This window comes from Cebus imitator, unplaced genomic scaffold, assembly GCF_001604975.1.
Source record: "Cebus imitator isolate Cc_AM_T3 unplaced genomic scaffold, Cebus_imitator-1.0 Scaffold75, whole genome shotgun sequence".
NCBI lineage: Eukaryota > Metazoa > Chordata > Mammalia > Primates > Cebidae > Cebus > Cebus imitator.
The window spans coordinates 5,878,895-5,897,835 of record NW_016107390.1 but is presented as its reverse complement, the minus strand read 5'-3'; the positions used below and the strand labels follow the sequence as shown (position 1 = coordinate 5,897,835).

At 36.5% G+C, this 18,941-nt stretch overlaps 1 protein-coding gene across 1 annotated transcript in view; it reads left to right on the top strand.

Annotated features, from left to right (window-relative positions):
• Positions 1 to 18,941, top strand: part of KMO (kynurenine 3-monooxygenase) — a 49,295-nt gene that overhangs the window by 22,839 nt on the left and 7,515 nt on the right. Inside the window, 5 exon segments of the mRNA XM_017532120.2 lie at positions 3,969 to 4,056; positions 5,494 to 5,659; positions 8,190 to 8,261; positions 9,743 to 9,864; positions 11,761 to 11,908. Coding sequence (XP_017387609.1) covers positions 3,969 to 4,056; positions 5,494 to 5,659; positions 8,190 to 8,261; positions 9,743 to 9,864; positions 11,761 to 11,908 — 596 coding nt within the window.

Sequence of the window (18,941 nt, the reverse complement as noted above, 5' to 3'; positions counted from 1 at the left end):
ATTGCACTGGCAATTATCTAAATTGAAATCATTTGTTCAACATATACTGCACCCCTATGGTCTCTTAGACACTGAGTGAATGAGTGCTCACTCTGATGAAGAATTCACACTCTAATGGAACGAGAGATAAACTCAAACAATTTGTAAAGTGACACAATGAGATTTGCCTTTTAGAGAGATGAAAAGCTATAGTGGGAAGACTGAGAAAGGGTTGCAATCTTCAAGGCATTTCCATAAACTCTGGGTGCAGAAGAAGGACCCAGGAATAAAGCTATAGTAATGTGGTTGGAGAATAGGGTGTAGATTCATGATATTTGTAAGAGAATAAATAGGTAGATAGGGAGAAAAAATAAATAGATATTTGTAAGAGAATAAATAGATACAGAAAATTGAAAAAGGGAAAGGTGTAAAACATAACCCTGAACTTTTAAATTTGTGTAACCAAAAAGGCCTACCTATCCATGTAAAAGCCACTGGATTACAAATTAAATTTGTGGCTTGCATAGTCAATCCAATCGCACCCCATGTAGCCCTTACTAAGTTTAAGCCTAGATTGTCGTAGCTTTTCCTCCCTTCAGCATTTGTATTAAGCAGATTTATTCCCAGCAAAGCATGCTACTTAATATTTCTACTATCTTTAAAATTTGTCCCTTGTGATGGAGTCCAGTAGACTGATTTCTGAACAGAGGCTGTACATGATTTATCTTTGTTTCTCCTCAATCCCCTCAATATATCTGCTGAATGGAATTGAATCTAATGGGATTAAACTGGGAGGAGGAGGGCTATGAGGAATTTCACTTTAGTTGATTCATCAGATACAAGAAAGAAGGTTTAGTATTGTTATTAATCTTATTTCTTTAGTTACATTTGTCAGACTGCCTTCTGGATGGGTAGATGGGTGGAGTGGAGCCAGTTTGCTAGGTATATTCAGGTTGATCTCAAGAAAGTAAATGAACCAGCTGGGTGCAGTGGCTCACATCTGCAATCCCCGCACTTTGGGAGGCTGAGGAGGGAGGATGGCTTGAGCCCTCCAGGGTATAGTTGCACCACTGCACTCCAGCCTGGGCCACAGAGCAAGATGTCAACTCTAAAATATCAAAACAAAACAACAACAAGAAAACCCCATACAAAACAGCTTTTACAAAAAGCGGTATAGCAGACCTATGACACCGTCTTTCTGAGACTCTCCCAATTCATCAAGATAAAAATAACAGCAAACATTCATTGAAGCACCAGACTCTATGTCAAGTGTTTTACATGCATAGATTTGCATAAACCCTCCAACAGCTCTATGGAGGGAAATTACTTTTATCTCCGGTGAAATGGAGGCTTAGAAAGCTTGGATCACACTGTTAATAAGTGGTAGAATCTGGATTTGAATTTGAGTTTGTTTATTCCAAAGTCCATGCTTTTCACTATTGATGATTTCTTCCTCCAATATTATATATAAAACATCTGCTAATATGAAGGAGGCTAAAACATGGGAAAGGTACAATCTTGGTGTACACATCAGAAGTTCCCAAATTGTTTTTCATTAGGAGTGCTCTGCATGGCATGCAACTTCATAAATGCCATAAATATGTCCATAAAATGAATGCTGAATCTCTCGACTCTTCAACTTTGTTAGGCACATAAAGTTCGTTCTTTCTTTACAAGGCATTGAATGTGGGAGGTTTTCATTCCACATATTTAATCAATTAGATATGCTCATTTCTCCCTAACTGCAAAACCTCCCCTCTGAAAACACTGTCACTACATGAAATCCCTATCAGCTTTTCACGTGGGATTGTTTCATAGTTCATTCACTATTCTGCAAAATGTTAGTAATTGTTAAGCCAAACAAAACAGACAAAGGATATGTGAATGAATAGGTTTGACAAATCCTGCATCAAACAAGTTTTCAGTCTTTTTTCCTGCAGTACTTCTCAGGGCTTTTATTACATACTTGGTCTGCATTGTGGATCTTTCAGAGCAGCACAGTGCAACATGTGGCCACAAATACCAGGCACATGTATACTTTTCAAATTTATACTCACCATGATGAAAACAAAAACAAAAAAGAAGCAGGTGGTGTTATTTTTTAATAAGATATTTTAACCTAGGCCAGGTGTGAGGGCTCACATCTGTAATCTCAGCACTCTGGGAGGCCAAGGCTGGTGGATCACTAGAGGTCAGGAGTTCAAGACCAGCCTGACCAACATGGTGAAACCCTGTCTCTACTAAAAACACAACAATTAGCTGGGTGTGGTGGTGGGCACCTGTAATCCCAGCTACTTGGGAGGCTGAGGCAGGAGAATCACTTGAACCCGGGAAGCAGAGGCTGCAGCAAGCTGAGATGGCACCACTATACTCCATCTTGGGCAATAAGAGCAAAACTGTCTCTAAATAAATAAATAAATTTTAAAAAAGATATTTTAACCTAATACATCCAAAATATTATTATTTCAATATATAAACAATATCAGAAAGTTATTCACTGTCATTCCTTTTAAATATACTTTTAGTTCTAATTTGCCAAAATCCTGTGCAGGCAACACATCTCAACGTAAGATTGCCACACTCCAAGCATTCAAATGCCACATACAGCTAGACACCAGGACAGCGCAGACCAAGACAGAGTATTCACCATTACTCTGCTGTCTTTGACAAAAGAACAGTTTTTTTAGGGAGTATATCCCAGGACTAAAGTTCTATAAAAAAATTATTTAGGATGTAATACTATACACTTATGTAAAAAATAAAAATAAAAAATTTTAAAGTTTTTTTTCACAAACACATGTTATGTTTCTAAAATATATCCTTGGTATATCAGGTCAACTCTGATTACTCCAAAGTTATTTGTTAAATTATTTCTTATACACAGATGAATTTCTTTGGTTTAGGGTCTCTCAGGTTTTGCAAGAAAGCTAAAATCTACAAACCCCAAATCTAACTGAAACAAAACAGAATAAGGCGAGATTGAGATGAAGAGGAGAGATAAGTGCAGACAGAAATATTGAGTCGGACGGCAGAACTCCTGGCTTATTTTTCTCATTTTTTTCTAATTCAATATTCTTTTTATTTACTTTCTTGACATACAAAAACCGTACGTAATTAATGTATGCCACTTGATGAGTTTGGTTCTTAACGTTTTCACTTTGTGTGATCTCAGGCATTTTACCTTTGCTTGCAGAATCTTGGTCACTCCCTTTTTAAGATGAAGAACTAAATCATCTCTGAGGTCTATTCCAGCTCCAACACCTGTATTCTAATTTGTACCTTTAAGAACAATAAATAGGCTGTGTTTATTGATGAATACATGAGCATTAATAGGGACAAGATCATATTTTACTGTTGTAACAAGAACATGATTAATAGTTCATAAAATGAAATCCACTGAATTCTCTAGAGTGCTAGCAGGCAAAACAGAAAATTACTAAAATAATTGGGTTAGTTTATTGAGAAGTTTCAAAGCTTCTTACTCATTTTCCCCCTAACTATTCCGGTGTTTGATTTCAAAGATATTTAAAATCAATAACCTCTATTTGTGACAACTTCAATCAGAAGTCCAGAAAACTAGCTAAAAAGGAGATGTAGAGACGTGCATATATGTGGAAAGGGGTTTGACTGAATATTTCCAATCATAGTAAAGCCTCAGATTACAGGCAACTTTTGAAATATGTGATGCTTGCTTCTTTCCCAGGGTGCTAATAATTACAGCAATGCAAGAGTTTGCACAACGGAATTAGTTGGATATTTTCTTTTTGAGATGAGGGTAATTGATTTTTATTCATCTGTTTTACTATCAAATTATACTGAAATTGTTGCCAAACAGTTATCAAATTATCATTTAAGTGAATTTAGTTTTACACTGTTATGAATAAAATTCTTACCATACTGTTCCCAGAAAATAATTAATATTTCAATTTGATCAAGTGAAATAAGAATTGAAATTTCATTTCCATTTGCCTCTTTCTTCGTTTCCACAGCTGTTGAGAAATATCCCAACGTGAAAGTACACTTCAACCACAGGCTGTTGAAATGTAACCCAGAGGAAGGAATGATCACAGTGCTTGGGTAACTATGGGTCAGGTTTTGGACTTCAGAGGTGAAAGCTGGGAGTGGAGAATTGTATCTGTAAACTTTGTTCTTCGGCTCTTTGGAAAGAGTTAAAAGATTATTGAAAGGGTAATCCAAATAGTTTCTAGATTCAAAGAATTTTATATTGAAAATAGGGCCCTGATGTCTTCTGAACACTAATGGCAATAATTTCTAATTCTCACCCTCACTTACCTTCCTGCTGCACTCTGTTCCACACTGGTGACTCTAACATGCTTCAAACTCTCTCCTCTCTCAAAACGAGGTGACCTTCCACTGCTCTCCTCCTGTTCTCTTTTCAGGTGCTATTTCTCTGCCTTTCCTCGGATGATTCTATTTTATCTCAAGTTCGAAGCCTCATATCCCACTCTTGCGATATTCTATGGATCCACAGTCCTGGGTTCAACAACCACCTCTCTTAAATAAACATTCCAGTCCATGCCTCTCTCTTTGTTCTACATCCTTATAGAAGCTCTAATCAATTTATGTCAATTTCTCGTTGAACATCCTTGCGGGAACACCTGGCCATTATCTCAAACACATCTAAAACCTTGATCACCTATTTCTCCCAAATCACATCCCATTCCCGACTTCCCCAGTAACAGTGCCCAGGTAATTAGAATCATTTGTGATGTGTTCTTTCCCCATCCTCTCTCATTAAATCTATAACACTCCCCAGTCTTCCTTACTTCCTATTGGCTTCAGAGTCTTGTCTTTCTCCTTCCAGCTGCAGGACAGTGCTTCTGGCCCTCACCCCTGCACGTGTAATATAAGATGTTGCTATTACCCCATCCCTGTTTTTGGCCCCCTTGGCCCCTCTGGCATTCTGCCTCTGCTTCAAACTGCCAAGGAAGTTTTCTTAAATTACAACTCTTCATGCATCATTCCCCTAATAGAAAATTTCAGTTTCCCTTTTGCCAGAATAATGTTTTAAAATCTTTTATCTTAACATTCAAGGTTCTTTTCATCTCCTCGTTCCTTTCTCTCCCTACCTTCTATTCTTTTCTTAAGCTTATCTCCTCATACCTCTGCTTAAGTCAAATGTATTGTTCTTAGAAAATCCTGGTCACATCCTTGTGGTTCTTCATACATCCGTTTGCACACTTGAAACACTCTCTCTGTTTTCAACATTCTCCTCCTTCATGCAGAAATCTCAAATCCTGTCATCCATACTTCTGTGGCCTACCATGTCTTCATTAATCAGTATGGTTTTGTGTTATTCTCATAAGCAAACTTATGACTGAGACAAGAGTTTTCATCTAAATGTTGTATCTACTAACTCAAAGACCAAGTCACGCATATAAAAGTGAGCTTTCTAAGTTATCTATGGAGCCACTACTTGTCATACCCAGATGTACATCATCATTTTCACCACTGGACATTTTTTTCTTTTGGATGGTTTGTTCTATTTTTCAGATCTGACAAAGTTCCCAAAGATGTCTCCTGTGACCTCATCGTAGGATGTGATGGAGCCTATTCAACTGTCAGATCTTACCTCATGAAGAAGCCTCGCTTTGATTATAGTCAGCAGTACATTCCTCATGGGTACATGGAGTTGACTATTCCACCTAAGAACGGGGATGTAAGTCCTTGCCTTTTCTCAACTCCTTCCCACAACCCTCGCACCATGAGTGTAAATGCATATGCTAGTGCAGTGGTTTTCAGCAGCATGTCTTGATTCATTTTGAGGCCTGCCACAAGAACTTTGTGATTAGTAATAAATTAGATGCATGGGTATCTTTTTAATAATACAATTCTCACTCCTTTCTTTTTTGATAACCTTTTTTGAGTGAAAAGAAAAGAGAAGGCTGGGCACAGTGGCTCATGCCTCTAATCCCAGAAATTTTGGAGGCCAAGGCAGGAGGATCACTTGAACCCAAGAGTTCAAGACCAGCCTGTCTCTGTAAAAAATGCAAAAATTAGCCAGGATGGTGACATGTGCTTGTGGCCCCAGCTACTCAGGAGGCTCAGGTGGAAGGATTGCTTGAGCCCAGGAGGTCAAGGTTGCAGTGAGCCGAGATCATGCCACTGCACTCTATCCTAAGCAATATAGCTCAAACCTGTCTCTACAAAAGGAAGGAAGGAAGGGAGGGAGGGAGGAAAGGAGGGAGCGAGGGAGGGAGAGAGGGAAAGCAGTTACAGCCCTCCTACTGGAAAGCGCATTTGAATAATATTTGTCTATGTTCTCTTGGGAGAAAAAAACAGGTTGAGGCTGAAGCCTTCAGTATTCTGACAATCCAGTGTTCTTATAACCATGATTAAATCAAATAATAGTTATTAAGTAAAATGACTAGAAAAATGTTGCAAAGAGATTTCTATTGTGGTTTTCTCATTTCCTGGTTCCCACTGTTAAACCATATGGGACCAGAGGCAAATAAGCAGTATGTAATTTATTATATTGTCATAAGCAAATAAGTATAGGAACTTGTTAAGGAAAACAATGCTAACAGAAACAATAAGGATATTGGCTTATACGGATGGATGTGCAACTAACATTAAATACTTGATTTGCATATAAAGCATACATTTTTAAGATGCTGATTTAATCTCTCCTCTGAAATCCAGACAACTGTAAAATAGTCAATATGGAATAGCATTGTTAAATATCAACAAACTGTATCCACCAGTAATATCCATATTTTAACATTTCATTACCTTTCTATTTCATCCTCACAGTCGAAATGTATTTGCTAATTTTTCAGTGCTTATTTTACTGGTTTTCAGGTAGGTTCTGTTATCATGGCCCAGAATCTGGTAACTCTGGATGATAGGATAACAGAATTCTGTTGAAAAATTGTTCCAGACTGAAGAAGAACTGTGCTTGTAGATTTAAGAAAGCCCTTTATTTTCTAGGTATACATAATAAATAGTAACTATTAATGGTTTTTAAAAATGTCTCCACTCTTTTAAGAACATTTTTTAGACATAGCAATGTTACTCAGACATGGGAACATTTTGACATGGCCCAAAAACAATCTTATGAGACTTTCTCTATTTTTCTTTCTGTTTTTTTCTTTTGTTCTTAATGTAATGCATGCAATAGACAGTTGCACTCCTCTGATGGTTGCAGTGGGGACAAGGGATTGGGTGAGTGGCTTTCTACCACTAGTATTACTATTAAAAAGAAGTAATTGCTTTTCATATGTATTCATCTTGCCTATTCAATTGCGCTGTAAGGTCAAGAGATATGCATGCACTCATTTCTGTGTCTGTGTGTTGGGCTTTCTTTGGGAATCTGAGGCTAAAAAAAACAAGAAAAGCACAGTCCCTTCACCTAAGACACAAATAACTATGATACGGTGTAAAAATGTTAGCTCCAAGACTAGGCTGTTTTTTCGGTATTCTTGCTGTGCAAGATACACATGCAAGGTGCTCTCAAAACATTTGTAAAAAGTAATACAAATTTGAAATAGTTGGAAAATTGGTTGCATATTTTTATGTCTATAATGTCCCTGGGAACCTTCAAAAATTTGGGTCACTTGGGCCTTTGGATCAATTGATCTACCCACACAATTAATACTTCCTTGGGGCTGTTATTGTATTAATAGTAATCACAAAGGAGTCACTAAAGAGACAAGACTCTTCTCTATTATTTATGTTATAGGAAACAAATGATAAAAAGCTTATTTCTAAACTTTTGGTTTTGGCTCATGAAATTTAAGACCTTCTGTCCAGGATAGGTAAGTTCTGAAAAAAGGCAAAAGGTAAAGTAACTTATACACACACAAAGTAATGTATACACACACATACACATCTAGATATGTGCATGTGTGTGTACATAGATACCAGGTATAATTATACCAGGTATAATTCAAGATTTGAGAAAATAAGATGCTCTTTCTGTCTTTTTTCATACATGTACACACACATACAAGTATTCTAAAATCGTAAATTACACGTGATATCAAAAACCCACCCAAGATTGAGTTTATAAAGACAGAACACAAAGTATTTTCTAAGGCAACTTCTATTTTATGTGGCAATAGATGTGCATATCATTGTGCATATGCTACTGTTGTTTAAGTTACTGTAGACACTATTATAAAGCTGAGTCAGTTTTATACATTTACTATATTAATGTACTAATACATCATATATTCTCTTTTCTGCAGTATGCCATGGAACCTAATTATCTGCATATTTGGCCTAGAAATACCTTTATGATGATTGCACTTCCTAACATGGTAGTATAGAATTTTCTATCAACTATAATTTTGCATCTATAATTAATGTTATTACTCACTTTTGTACTTAGAATGTATATACCTAATTGATCTCTTCGTTGTTTAATCTATTTAGTGATTACAGCTTTGAAATGTTGGGATTACTGAGAAAAAAAATCTGAAGGAATTCCAATTATTTACTTTGGAAAGGAGATTTAATTTACATGGATGAATAACAAGAGTTTATGTGTCAGGTGGCTACTGTCATCTTCACTAAAGACAGTGTAGGAGGAAATGCACACCTCCCCGCCCCCAGTAAAGCCAAAGAGATTTAGGTTATCTATTAGGAAGTGATTCAGCCTTTAAGGTCTGCAAGACATTGGAATACGCATTATCAAAACAGAGCATGGGGCTGGGCACAGTGGCTCACACCTATAATCCTAGCATTTTGGGAGGCCAAGGTGGGAGGATTGCTTGAACTCAGGAGTTCAAGACCAGTGTGGCCAACATAGCAACACCTTGCATCTACTGAAAAAACAATTTTGCCAGGTGTGGTGGCACATGCCTGTAGTCCCAACTACTCAGGAGGCTGACATGGGAGGATTGCTTGAACCCTAAGATGGAGCCTGCAGTAAGCCATGATCATCCCATTGCATTCCAGCCTGGACAGCAAAGCAAGACCCTATCTCAAAAAAAAAAAAAAAAAAAAGAGAGAGAGAAAGAGAGATCATGGGTTTTCTCTCATTAGACCCTAGAGGCTTTTTTGCTAGATAGATATAGCTGTTTCTTTGGTTGGGATCTTTTTCTTTCTGTTGGTACCTGTCCAGGGGTCCAGGGCCTACTCATACTATCTTAAAAGGAAGAAGAGGAGATGCCAAATCTAACTAACCTATTAGTTATTTAAAGAGTGTAGGCAGGGAGTGCTGGCTCATGCCTGTAATCCCAGCACTTTGGGAGGCCAAGGTGAGTGGATCACCTGAGGTCAGGAGTTCGAGACCAACCTAGCCAACATGGAGAAACTCTGCCTCTACTAAAAACACAAAAAATTAGCCAGGCATAGTGGTGTGCGCCTGTAATCCCAGCTACTCAGGAGGCTGAGGCAGGAGAACCGCTTGAGCCTGGGAGGCGGAGATTGTAGCAAGCCAAGATCATGCCACTGCACTCCAGCCTGGGCAATGGAGGGAGAAGACTCTGCCTCAAAAAAAAAAAAAGAAAGAAAAAAAGAAAAAAAAAGAGTATAGTATTTGCTGTGTGAAAATGAAGAGTTTACAGTATCGAAGTTGTCCGAATAATCAAAGAAGCTGGGGAGCACCCCTGGGACTTGGCAGAACTTTTCTTTGGGAGCAAGGGAACAAGTGACAGTGCCTTTACTGTCTGCCTGGACATTCCTTCCAAAAGCTCCCTGGTCACAGCAAGAAGTCTTGTGATTTCGGGACCCACCTACAGTGCCGGCATCACTTGACCCCCTATCCCCTTTCACTCTGTTTCTCTTCTTCTCACAGAACAAATCATTCACATGTACTTTGTTCATGCCCTTTGAAGAGTTTGAAGAACTTCTAACCAGTAGTGATGTGCTGGATTTCTTCCAGAAATACTTTCCAGATGCCATCCCTCTAATTGGAGAGTAAGTTGCAAGTTGTGCTTTATGCTCTGTTTGTTTGAATTATTCCAAATTCAAGTAAAGGTTACGCACCTGATTTCAGCTTTGGTTAAACATGATGGATCGTGCAGTCATCTGTACAGAAACCTACATTAGAGCAGAAGTCTAAGTGGATGTTGTGCTGTGAGCAGGAATTCGGAAAAACACCCATGCTGTGGCCAGTTTCTCCGGGAAAGATGAGCCACCAATGTCCCAAGGCTTTTGTGTATCTTACGCAGGCTCCTCAGGCTCCCTAGGGCTCGGTGTGCCACAGAAACCGGCTGAACTTTTTTCTACTGGTAGATACACAAATCTTTGGCACAGCCGATACATCCGGCATCAAGTCTCAGATCCCATACTTACTCGCCACATAAGCTTTCCCATGTCCCACTCATGGTAAAAGGTTGATAAATGATAGAACCTATCCCAAAGGGTTGTTATGAGGACTAAATGACATCATGTCTGTAAATCATTCAGCACAAGGCTTGACACATATTAAGGTGTCTATCTAGACGCCTCCAATGATGTTTTCATGAAGGCAGCACAATGGTACTGAGAATATGCCTTAGTCACTTCGGTTGGCTATAATGAACCTACCATAGACTCGGTGGCTTATAAGTGACAGAAATGTATTGCTCACAGTTCTGAAGGCTGACGAGCATAAGATCAAGGCGCTAGCAGATTCGGTGTCTAGTGACACCCCACCTCTTGGTTCATAGATGACAGTTTTTTGCTGTGTCCTCACATGCTAGAAGGGGCATGGGATGTCTCTGGAGTCCCTTTTATAAAAGCACTAATGCCATTAATGGGAGGTCCACTCCCAAGACCTAATCACCACCCAAAATCCCCCTCTCTAAATACCATCACACCGGAGATTAGGAATCCAACATGGGAATGTTAGGGGTACATAAATATTCAGTCTATAGCAGAGCAATATTTTAATACTGCTTCTGCCCCTTACCTCCCTGAGTTTCACCTTTAAAATGGGTATCATAATATCTACCCTAGGGCATTTGTGAAAATTAAATGAGCTAATTATGTAAAAGGGACAACCCACTGCTGGCCCATAGCAGGTCTTTTAAAAATTGCTGGTCACTTGCTTTCTTGAAGACTAAGTTAGTCTGTATGGATCCCTCCTTCTCCAACAGTGAAATCTCTGCACACCAGAATTAGCCCTTATGTACTTTTAAACTGGTTTCATGGCTATTTTTTGCCTCTCCAGCCAGATTTAAGATTCTTGAGGCTATGTCTTGTTTGCCTACTTAGAACTTCCTCAATACCTCTATAGATGCTCTACAAATGTTAGGTTTGTTGTTTGCTTTTTATTATAAGCACCATGTTGTAAAATAAATCTCTTATTCTTCCTGTCTAACTGAACTTATTCTTCCTCTGTACCATTTGACCAAATTATTCCAATCCCCCAAATACTAGTTTTATTACTATTATCCATTTCCAAATACATAAAGATTCACATTAATTTTAATTTTGGTTTATTGTCTTCTAATCAAATGCAAAGAAGTATTTGCTCAATTTCTAAATGGAAACCTAAAATATACCACTGTATTTAAAAATCTCATGGCCCAGGTGTATGATAATAAAGTTTTAGTAACATATGATACAGAAATATTTAAATTATTCAAATGCAGCCAAACTTATTATTTTTGAATGTGATTAACATTGTTACAGACCAAGAAGATAATTAGAAAAATGGAATTTTAGGACTGGAAAAACTTCAGTTTTTCTCTTTTCTGTTTTCTTCTTGACATTCTTGTGTATTTTTCAACAAAACTTGGTGATAATAAATTGTGTAAATCTGAAAAAATTTAGCAGTGTTTAATACCTAATTTGATGTCCTCACATTTGAATTATTTTCCTTTGAAGGAGACTCCTAGTGCAGGATTTCTTCTTGTTGCCTGCCCAGCCCATGATATCTGTAAAGTGCTCTTCATTTCACTTAAAATCTCACTGTGTACTGCTGGGGGATGCAGCTCATGCCATAGTGCCATTTTTTGGGCAAGGAATGAATGCGGTAAGTTGTTTTTCCCTGGGTAAGTCCCTGAAATATTTCTGGGTCAGTCTCAGCTAACAAGTCTTGAGTAAGAGGCATGTCTAAGATTATCCCCACGTAATCCCTGAAAACACAATCAATGCAGCAGTCATACCAGTTGTGTAGCCAGATTGATCACCAACTCTAATCAGAATTTGAATTGCCCAATATCACCGAGGGATGAGTGTATTATGCTTTCTGCTTTTTTCTGCTATGGATTACTGGTTTGCTGTATTGATTGTGCTTTCAGGGATTATGTGGGGATATTCTTAGACACTTTTTTACTTTGTTCTGTGGGTTGTCTCTTCACTTTGTTGATTGTTTGTTTTGCTTTACAGAAACTTTTTTAGCTTGATATGATCCCATTTGTCCCATTTATTTCTGAGTTCTCTATTCCGTTCCAAAGGTCTATGTGTTTGTTTTTTTGCTTTGGTTGCCATGTTTTTTAGGTCTTACCTAGAAAATCTTTGCCCAGACCACTGTCTGCAGTGTTTCCTCAATGTTTTCTTCTACTAGTTTCATAATTTCAAGTCTTAGATTTGTCTTTAATCCACTTTGATTTTACTTTTGTATATGGTGAAAGACAGTGGTCTGGTTTCATTCTTCTGCATATAGATATCTAGTTTTCCCAGCACCGTTTATTGAAGAGACTGTCTTTTCCCCAATGTATGTTCTTGGCACCTTTGCTAAAATTGAGTCGATGCTAAAATCGAAAGTGGGTGTATTTCTGTGTTCTGTATTCTATTCCATTTGTTGAGATGTCTGTTTTCATGCCAGTCCCATGACATTTTGGTTACTTTAGCTTTGTAGTATAATTTGAAGTCAGGTAATGTGATGCCTCCAGTTTCGTTATTTTTGTTCAGGATGGCTTTGGGTATTTTGGGTCTTTTGTGATTTCATATAAATTTTAGGATTATTCTTTCTATTTCTGTGAAGAATGACATTGGTATTTTTTATGGATTGCATTAAATCTGTAGATTACCTTGGGTAATATGGACATTTTAACAATATTGATTCTTCCAATCTATGAGCATGGAATATCTTTCCATTTTTTGTGTTCTCTTCAATTTCTTTCACCAATGTTTTATAGTTTTCATTGTAGACATCTTTCACTTCTCAGGTTAATTACTGGGTATCTTATTTTATTTGTAACTATTATAAATGGGATTACTCTCTTGTGTTTTTTTTTTTCAGATTGTTTGCTCTTGACATATAGAATTGCTATTTAGTTTTTTATGTTGATTTTGTATCCTGTAACCTTGCCAAATTTGTTTATCAGTTCTAATAGTTTTTCTGGTGGACTCTTTAGGTTTTTGTAAACATAAGGTCATATTGTCTGCAAACAAGAATAATTTGACTTCTTCCTTTCCAATACGGATGCTCTTTATTTCTTTCTCTTGTCTAAATGCTCTGGCTAGGACTTCCAGTACTACGTTGCATAAAAGTGGTGAAAATGGTCATCCTTGTCTTGTTCCATATTTTAGAGGAAAGATTTTCAGTTTTCCCACATTTAGTATGATACTGGCTGTGGGGATGCCATATACTGCTTTTATCATATTGAGGTATATTCCTTCTATACCTAGTTTTTTTTGTTTTTTTTTTTTTAGAATTTTTATCACGAAGGAATGTTGAATTCTACAGAATGCTTTTTTAGCATCAATTGAAATGATCATATGATTTTTGTCTTTCATTCTGTCGAAATGATGTATCACTTTTATTGATTTGTGTATGTTGAACCATCCTTGCTACCCTGGGATGAATCCCACTTAATCATAATGAACGATTTTCAATGTGTTCTTGAATTTGGTTTGCTTGTACTTTGTTGAGAATCTTTGCATCTATGTTTATCAGAAATATTGTCATGTAGTTTCCTTTTGTTTGTTGTGTCTTTGGTTTTGGTATTATGGTAAGACTGGCCTCTTATAATTAGTTTGCAAGTGTTTCTCTTTAATTTTTTGGAATAATTTGAGTAGGATTGATATTAGTTCCTTTTTAACTGTTTTGTAGAATTCAGCAATGAAGCTATCAGGTCCTAGGCTTTTCTTGGATGGGAAGCTTTTTATTACTGCTTCTGTCTTGTTACTTTTTAATGGTCTATTCAGGTTTCGAATTTCTTTATGGTTCAATCTTGATAAGCTGGTATGTGTCTAGGACTTTATTCATTTCTTCTAAGGGTTTTCAAACGTATTGGCATATAGTTGCTCATAATGGTCTCTAATGATCCTTTGAGTTTCTATGGTATCAGTGTCTCCTTTTTCACCCCTGATTTTATTTATTTAAGTCTTCTCTCCTTTTTCTTAATCTAGCAAAATGTTTGTTGATTTGTTTATCGTTTTTAAACACCAACTTTTTGTTTCATTGATCTTTTATATTATATTTTAGTCTCAACTTTTTTCTGATCTTTCTTATTTCTTCTTTAAAGAAACTTTTAAAATTTCTGAGATTATTCTGTCTTAAAATTAATGTATATATTTTATTTCAATAGCTTTTTGGGTACAAGTGGTTTTTGGTTACATGAAAGAATTACATGGTGGTAAAGTCTGAGATTTTAGTGCATCTGTCACCTGAGTAGAGTACGTTGTACACAATATGTAGTTTTTTATCCCTCAGTCCCCTCTCGTTCTCCCCATTCTGAGTCACTAAAGCCCATTCTATCACTCTGTATGCCTTTCTGTACTCAAAATTTAGCTCCTGCTTATAAGTGAGAACATATGATATTTAGTTTCCTATTCTTGGGTTACTTCACTTAAAATAATGGCCTCCAGATCCATCCATCCAAGTTGTTGCAAAAGATATTATTTATTCTTTTTTACAGTTGAGTAGTATTCCATGGTGTATATATACCACATTTTCTTTATCCATTCATTGGTCAAGGGACATTTAGGCCAGTTCCATATCTTTACAAATTGTAAATTGTCCTGCAATAAATATACACATCCAGGTGAATTTTTTTTTTTTTTTTTTTTTGCTATTGGTATTTTTTGTATGGTTTGTATTTTTTGCTAATTTTTGTATTTTTTGTAGAGACGATGTTTCACCGTGTTGCCCAGTCTGGTCTCAATCTTCTGAGTTCAACTGATCGGCCTGTTTTGGCCTCCCAAAGTGCTGGGATTACAGGCATGAGCTACCATGCTCAGCCCATTTATTTGTTTTTTGTTTTAGTTGCATTTGCTTTAGGGATCTTAGTCATAAATTTGTTGCCTAGGCCAATGTCCAGAAGAGTTTTTCCTAGGTTACCCTTTAGAATTTTTATGGTTTCAGGTCTTAAATTTAAGTCTTTTATCCATCTTGAGTTTATTTTTGTGTAAAGTGAGAAATAGGGATCCAGTTTCATTCTACTACATATGGCTATCCAGTTTTCCCAGCACCATTTATTAAATAGGGTGTCTCTTTCTCAATTTATGTTTTTGTATGCTTTATTGAAGATCAGTTGGTTGTAAGTATTTGGCTTTATTTCTGTGTTATCTATTCTGTTCCATTGGTCTATGTGTCTACTTGTGTATCAGTACCATGCTATTTTAGTGACTATAGCCTTGTAGTATAATTTAAAATCCACTAATGTGATGCCTCCAGATTTGTTCCTTTTACTATTTGGGCTCATTTTTGGTTCCATATGAGTCTTAGAATTGTTTTTTCTAATTCTATGAAAAATGATGTTGTTATTTTGATAGGAATTACATTGAATCTGTAGATTGCTTTTGGGCAGTATGGTCATTTTAGCAATATTGTTTCTTCCAATCCATGAACATGGAATATGTTTCCATTTGCTTGTGTCATCTATGGTTTCTTTCAGAAGTGTTTTGTAGCTCTCCTTTTAGAGATCTTTCACCTCCTTGGTTAAGTATATTCCTAGGTGTTTTATTTTATTTTTCAGCTGTTATAGAAAGGAGTAAGCTCTTGATTTGATTCACAGTTTGGTTGTTGGTGGTGTGTAGAAATGCTACTGATTTGTGTACATTGATATTGTAACCTGAGTCTTTACTGAATTCATTTATAAAATCTAGGAGTATTTTGGGAGAGTCTTTAGAGTTTTCTAAGTATACAATCATATCATCAGCAAACAGTGATCTTTTGACTTCCTTTTTGTCAATTTGGATGTCCTCCATTTCCATCTCTTGACCGATTACTTTCTCTAGGACTTCCAGTACTATGTCGAATAGAAGTGATGAAAATGGGCATCCTTGTCTTGCTTCAGTTCTGAAGGGGAATGCTTTAGACTTTTCCCCATTTGGTATGATGTTGGCTGTGGATGCATCATATACAGCTTTTATTATTTTGAGATAAGTCCTTTCTATGCCTATTTGTTGGGGGTTTTTTATCATAAAGTGATGCTGGATTTTATAGAATGCTTTTTCTGCATCTATAGAGATGATCATATGGTTTTTGTTTTCAATTCTGTTTATGTGATGTGTCACATTTATTGACTTGCATGTATTAAACCATTCCTGCATCCCTGGGATGAAAGCCACTTAATCAAAGTATATTATCTTTTTGATGTGCTGTTGTATTTGGTTAGCCAGTATGTGGCTGAGGATTTTACACTGATGCTCATCAGAGATATTGGTTTGTAGTTTTCTTTCTTTGTTATGTCCTTTCCTGGTTTTGGTGATATTGGCTTCATAGAATGAGTTAAGGAGAATTCCCTCTGTCTCAATCTTTTGTAATAGTTTCAATAGGATTGGCACCAATACTTTAAATGTCTGGTAAAATGCAACTGTGAGTCCTTTTGGTCCAGGGCTTTTATTTGTTGTTGACAACTGTTTCGATTACTGATTCAATCTCACTGCTTGTTATTGGTCTGTTCAGGGTTTCTATTTCTTCCTTATTTAATCTAGGAGTTTTTTACATGTCCAGAAATTTAGTCATTTCCTCTAGGTTTTCTAGTATGTTTCCAAAAAGGTGTTCCTAGTAGTCTCAAATGATCTTTTGTATTTCTGTGGTGTCAGTTGTAATGTCTCCAGTTTCATTTCTAATTAAGCTTGTTCGGATCTTCTCTTGCATCTTCTTGGTTAAATTAGCTAATCGTCTATTGATTTTGATTCTGTTTTCAAATAATCAACTTTTCGTTTTGTTGATCTTCTGTATTTTTTGTTTCAAATTCATTTAGTTCTTCTCTGGTCTTTGCTATTTCTTTTCTTCTGCTGACTCTGGGTTTAGTTTGTTCTTGTTTCTCTAGTTCCTTGAGGTGTGACGTAATGTTGTGGTCAACTTGTGGTATTTTTTTTTTTAACTTTTTGATGTAGGCATGTAGTGCTATAAAATTTCCTCTTAGCATTGTATTTGCTGTATCCCAGAGGTTTTGATGCATTGTGTCACTATTATCATTCATTTCAAAGGATTTTTAAATTTCCATCTTGATTTCATTGTTAACCTGATGGATGAGGTTAAGTAAACCTCTGAGCTGATTAGATGTTGAACACTACTGTCTTCATGGAAATTTTACTATTTTGGCTAGAAAAAGAATTCAGAGAAGAAATAGTGTTTAAAAATTGAAGTGGAACATTTAGTTCAAGGAATCCTAAACTAATTCGTGTGTGTGCTAATAGTTCATAAATATTAATCATATGTTATGTTGGTCATTGGGATATATTCCAAATAAAGTTAGCTTGTGAATCTAATCAATTATATTCTCCATAAAGCAGTGGTAAATATTTTGTTTTATAAAAACATAAGAAGACATTAATTATAGTACAATGGATAAGTGCCCAGGACCTGGCATTAGAATGCCTGGTTTTAAGTCCTGGCTCCAGGATTTACTACAAATATGTTCTTGCACAACTTACTTACCTTATCTTTACTTCCTTATCTATAAAATTGGAATTTTAGACCAGGTGTAGTGGCTCACGCCTGTAATCCCAGCACTGTGAGAGACCTAGACAGGTGGATCACTTGAGGTCAGGAGTTCAAAACCAGCCTGGCCAACATGGTAAAACCCTGTCTCTACCAAAAATACAAAAAAAAAATAACCAGGTGTGATGGTGGGTGCCTACAGTCCCAGCTACTTGGGAGGCTGAGGCAGGAGAATCGCTTGAAGATGGCAGGCGGAGGTTGCAGTGAGCCGAGTTTGTGCCACTGCACTTCAGCTTAGGCAACAGAGTGAGACTCCATTTCAAAATAAATAAATAATTTAATTAATTGAAATAAAATTTTAATAGCGTCTACCTCAGTGTTGTGAAGAGTAAATGAATTAACTTACACAAAAGAATATAAAACTGTTATCTCAGCCCCATATGGTATCTCTCACTTCTAAATCCTATAGTATTGAGACTACGTAATTGGTTTGACAAATAAATCTGCTTGTTTCAGATGTAATCTTTATAACTGATGTGAAAAATATTTTATTTAAAAATACCTTTAGGCTAGGCATGGTGGCTCATGCCTGTAATCACAGCACTTTAGGAGGCTGAGCCGGGCAGATCACTTGAGGTCAGGAGTTCGAGATCAGGCTGGCCAATGTGGTGAAATGCTGCCTCTACTAAAAATACAAAAATTAGCTGGGTGTGGTGGCACACACCTGTATACTCAGCTACTCAGGAGGCTGAGGAAAGAGAATCACTTGATGGAGATTGCAGAAAGCCAAGATTACACCACTGCACTCCAGCCTGGGCGACAGAGAGAGATTCCATCTCAAAAAAAAAAAGAAAGAAAGCAAAAAGAAAAAATATATCTTTATATTGCCTCTAAAGCTATAGCTTGATTTCCTAGGCAACAGGAAACACTGCTTTCAATTCTATTGAGCATAATACATTACTAATTTTGTGGACTTCTTAATATTGATTTAATCTTGAGTTATATGAACTAAATTAATATGTAAGTAGTTTTATCCTGTCACTAAATTGCTCTAAATGTGAATCTTAAAGACTTGAATAGTATAAATATAATTCTAAAACTTATGGTAGAGCAATATAATGTCTCTTCTTCTCAAAGAAGTAATGGAATCTATCAAAATTAGAACACTAACTTAAAAAATCTTGGTCAAATTTCAAATCACTATAACATATATATATATATATAT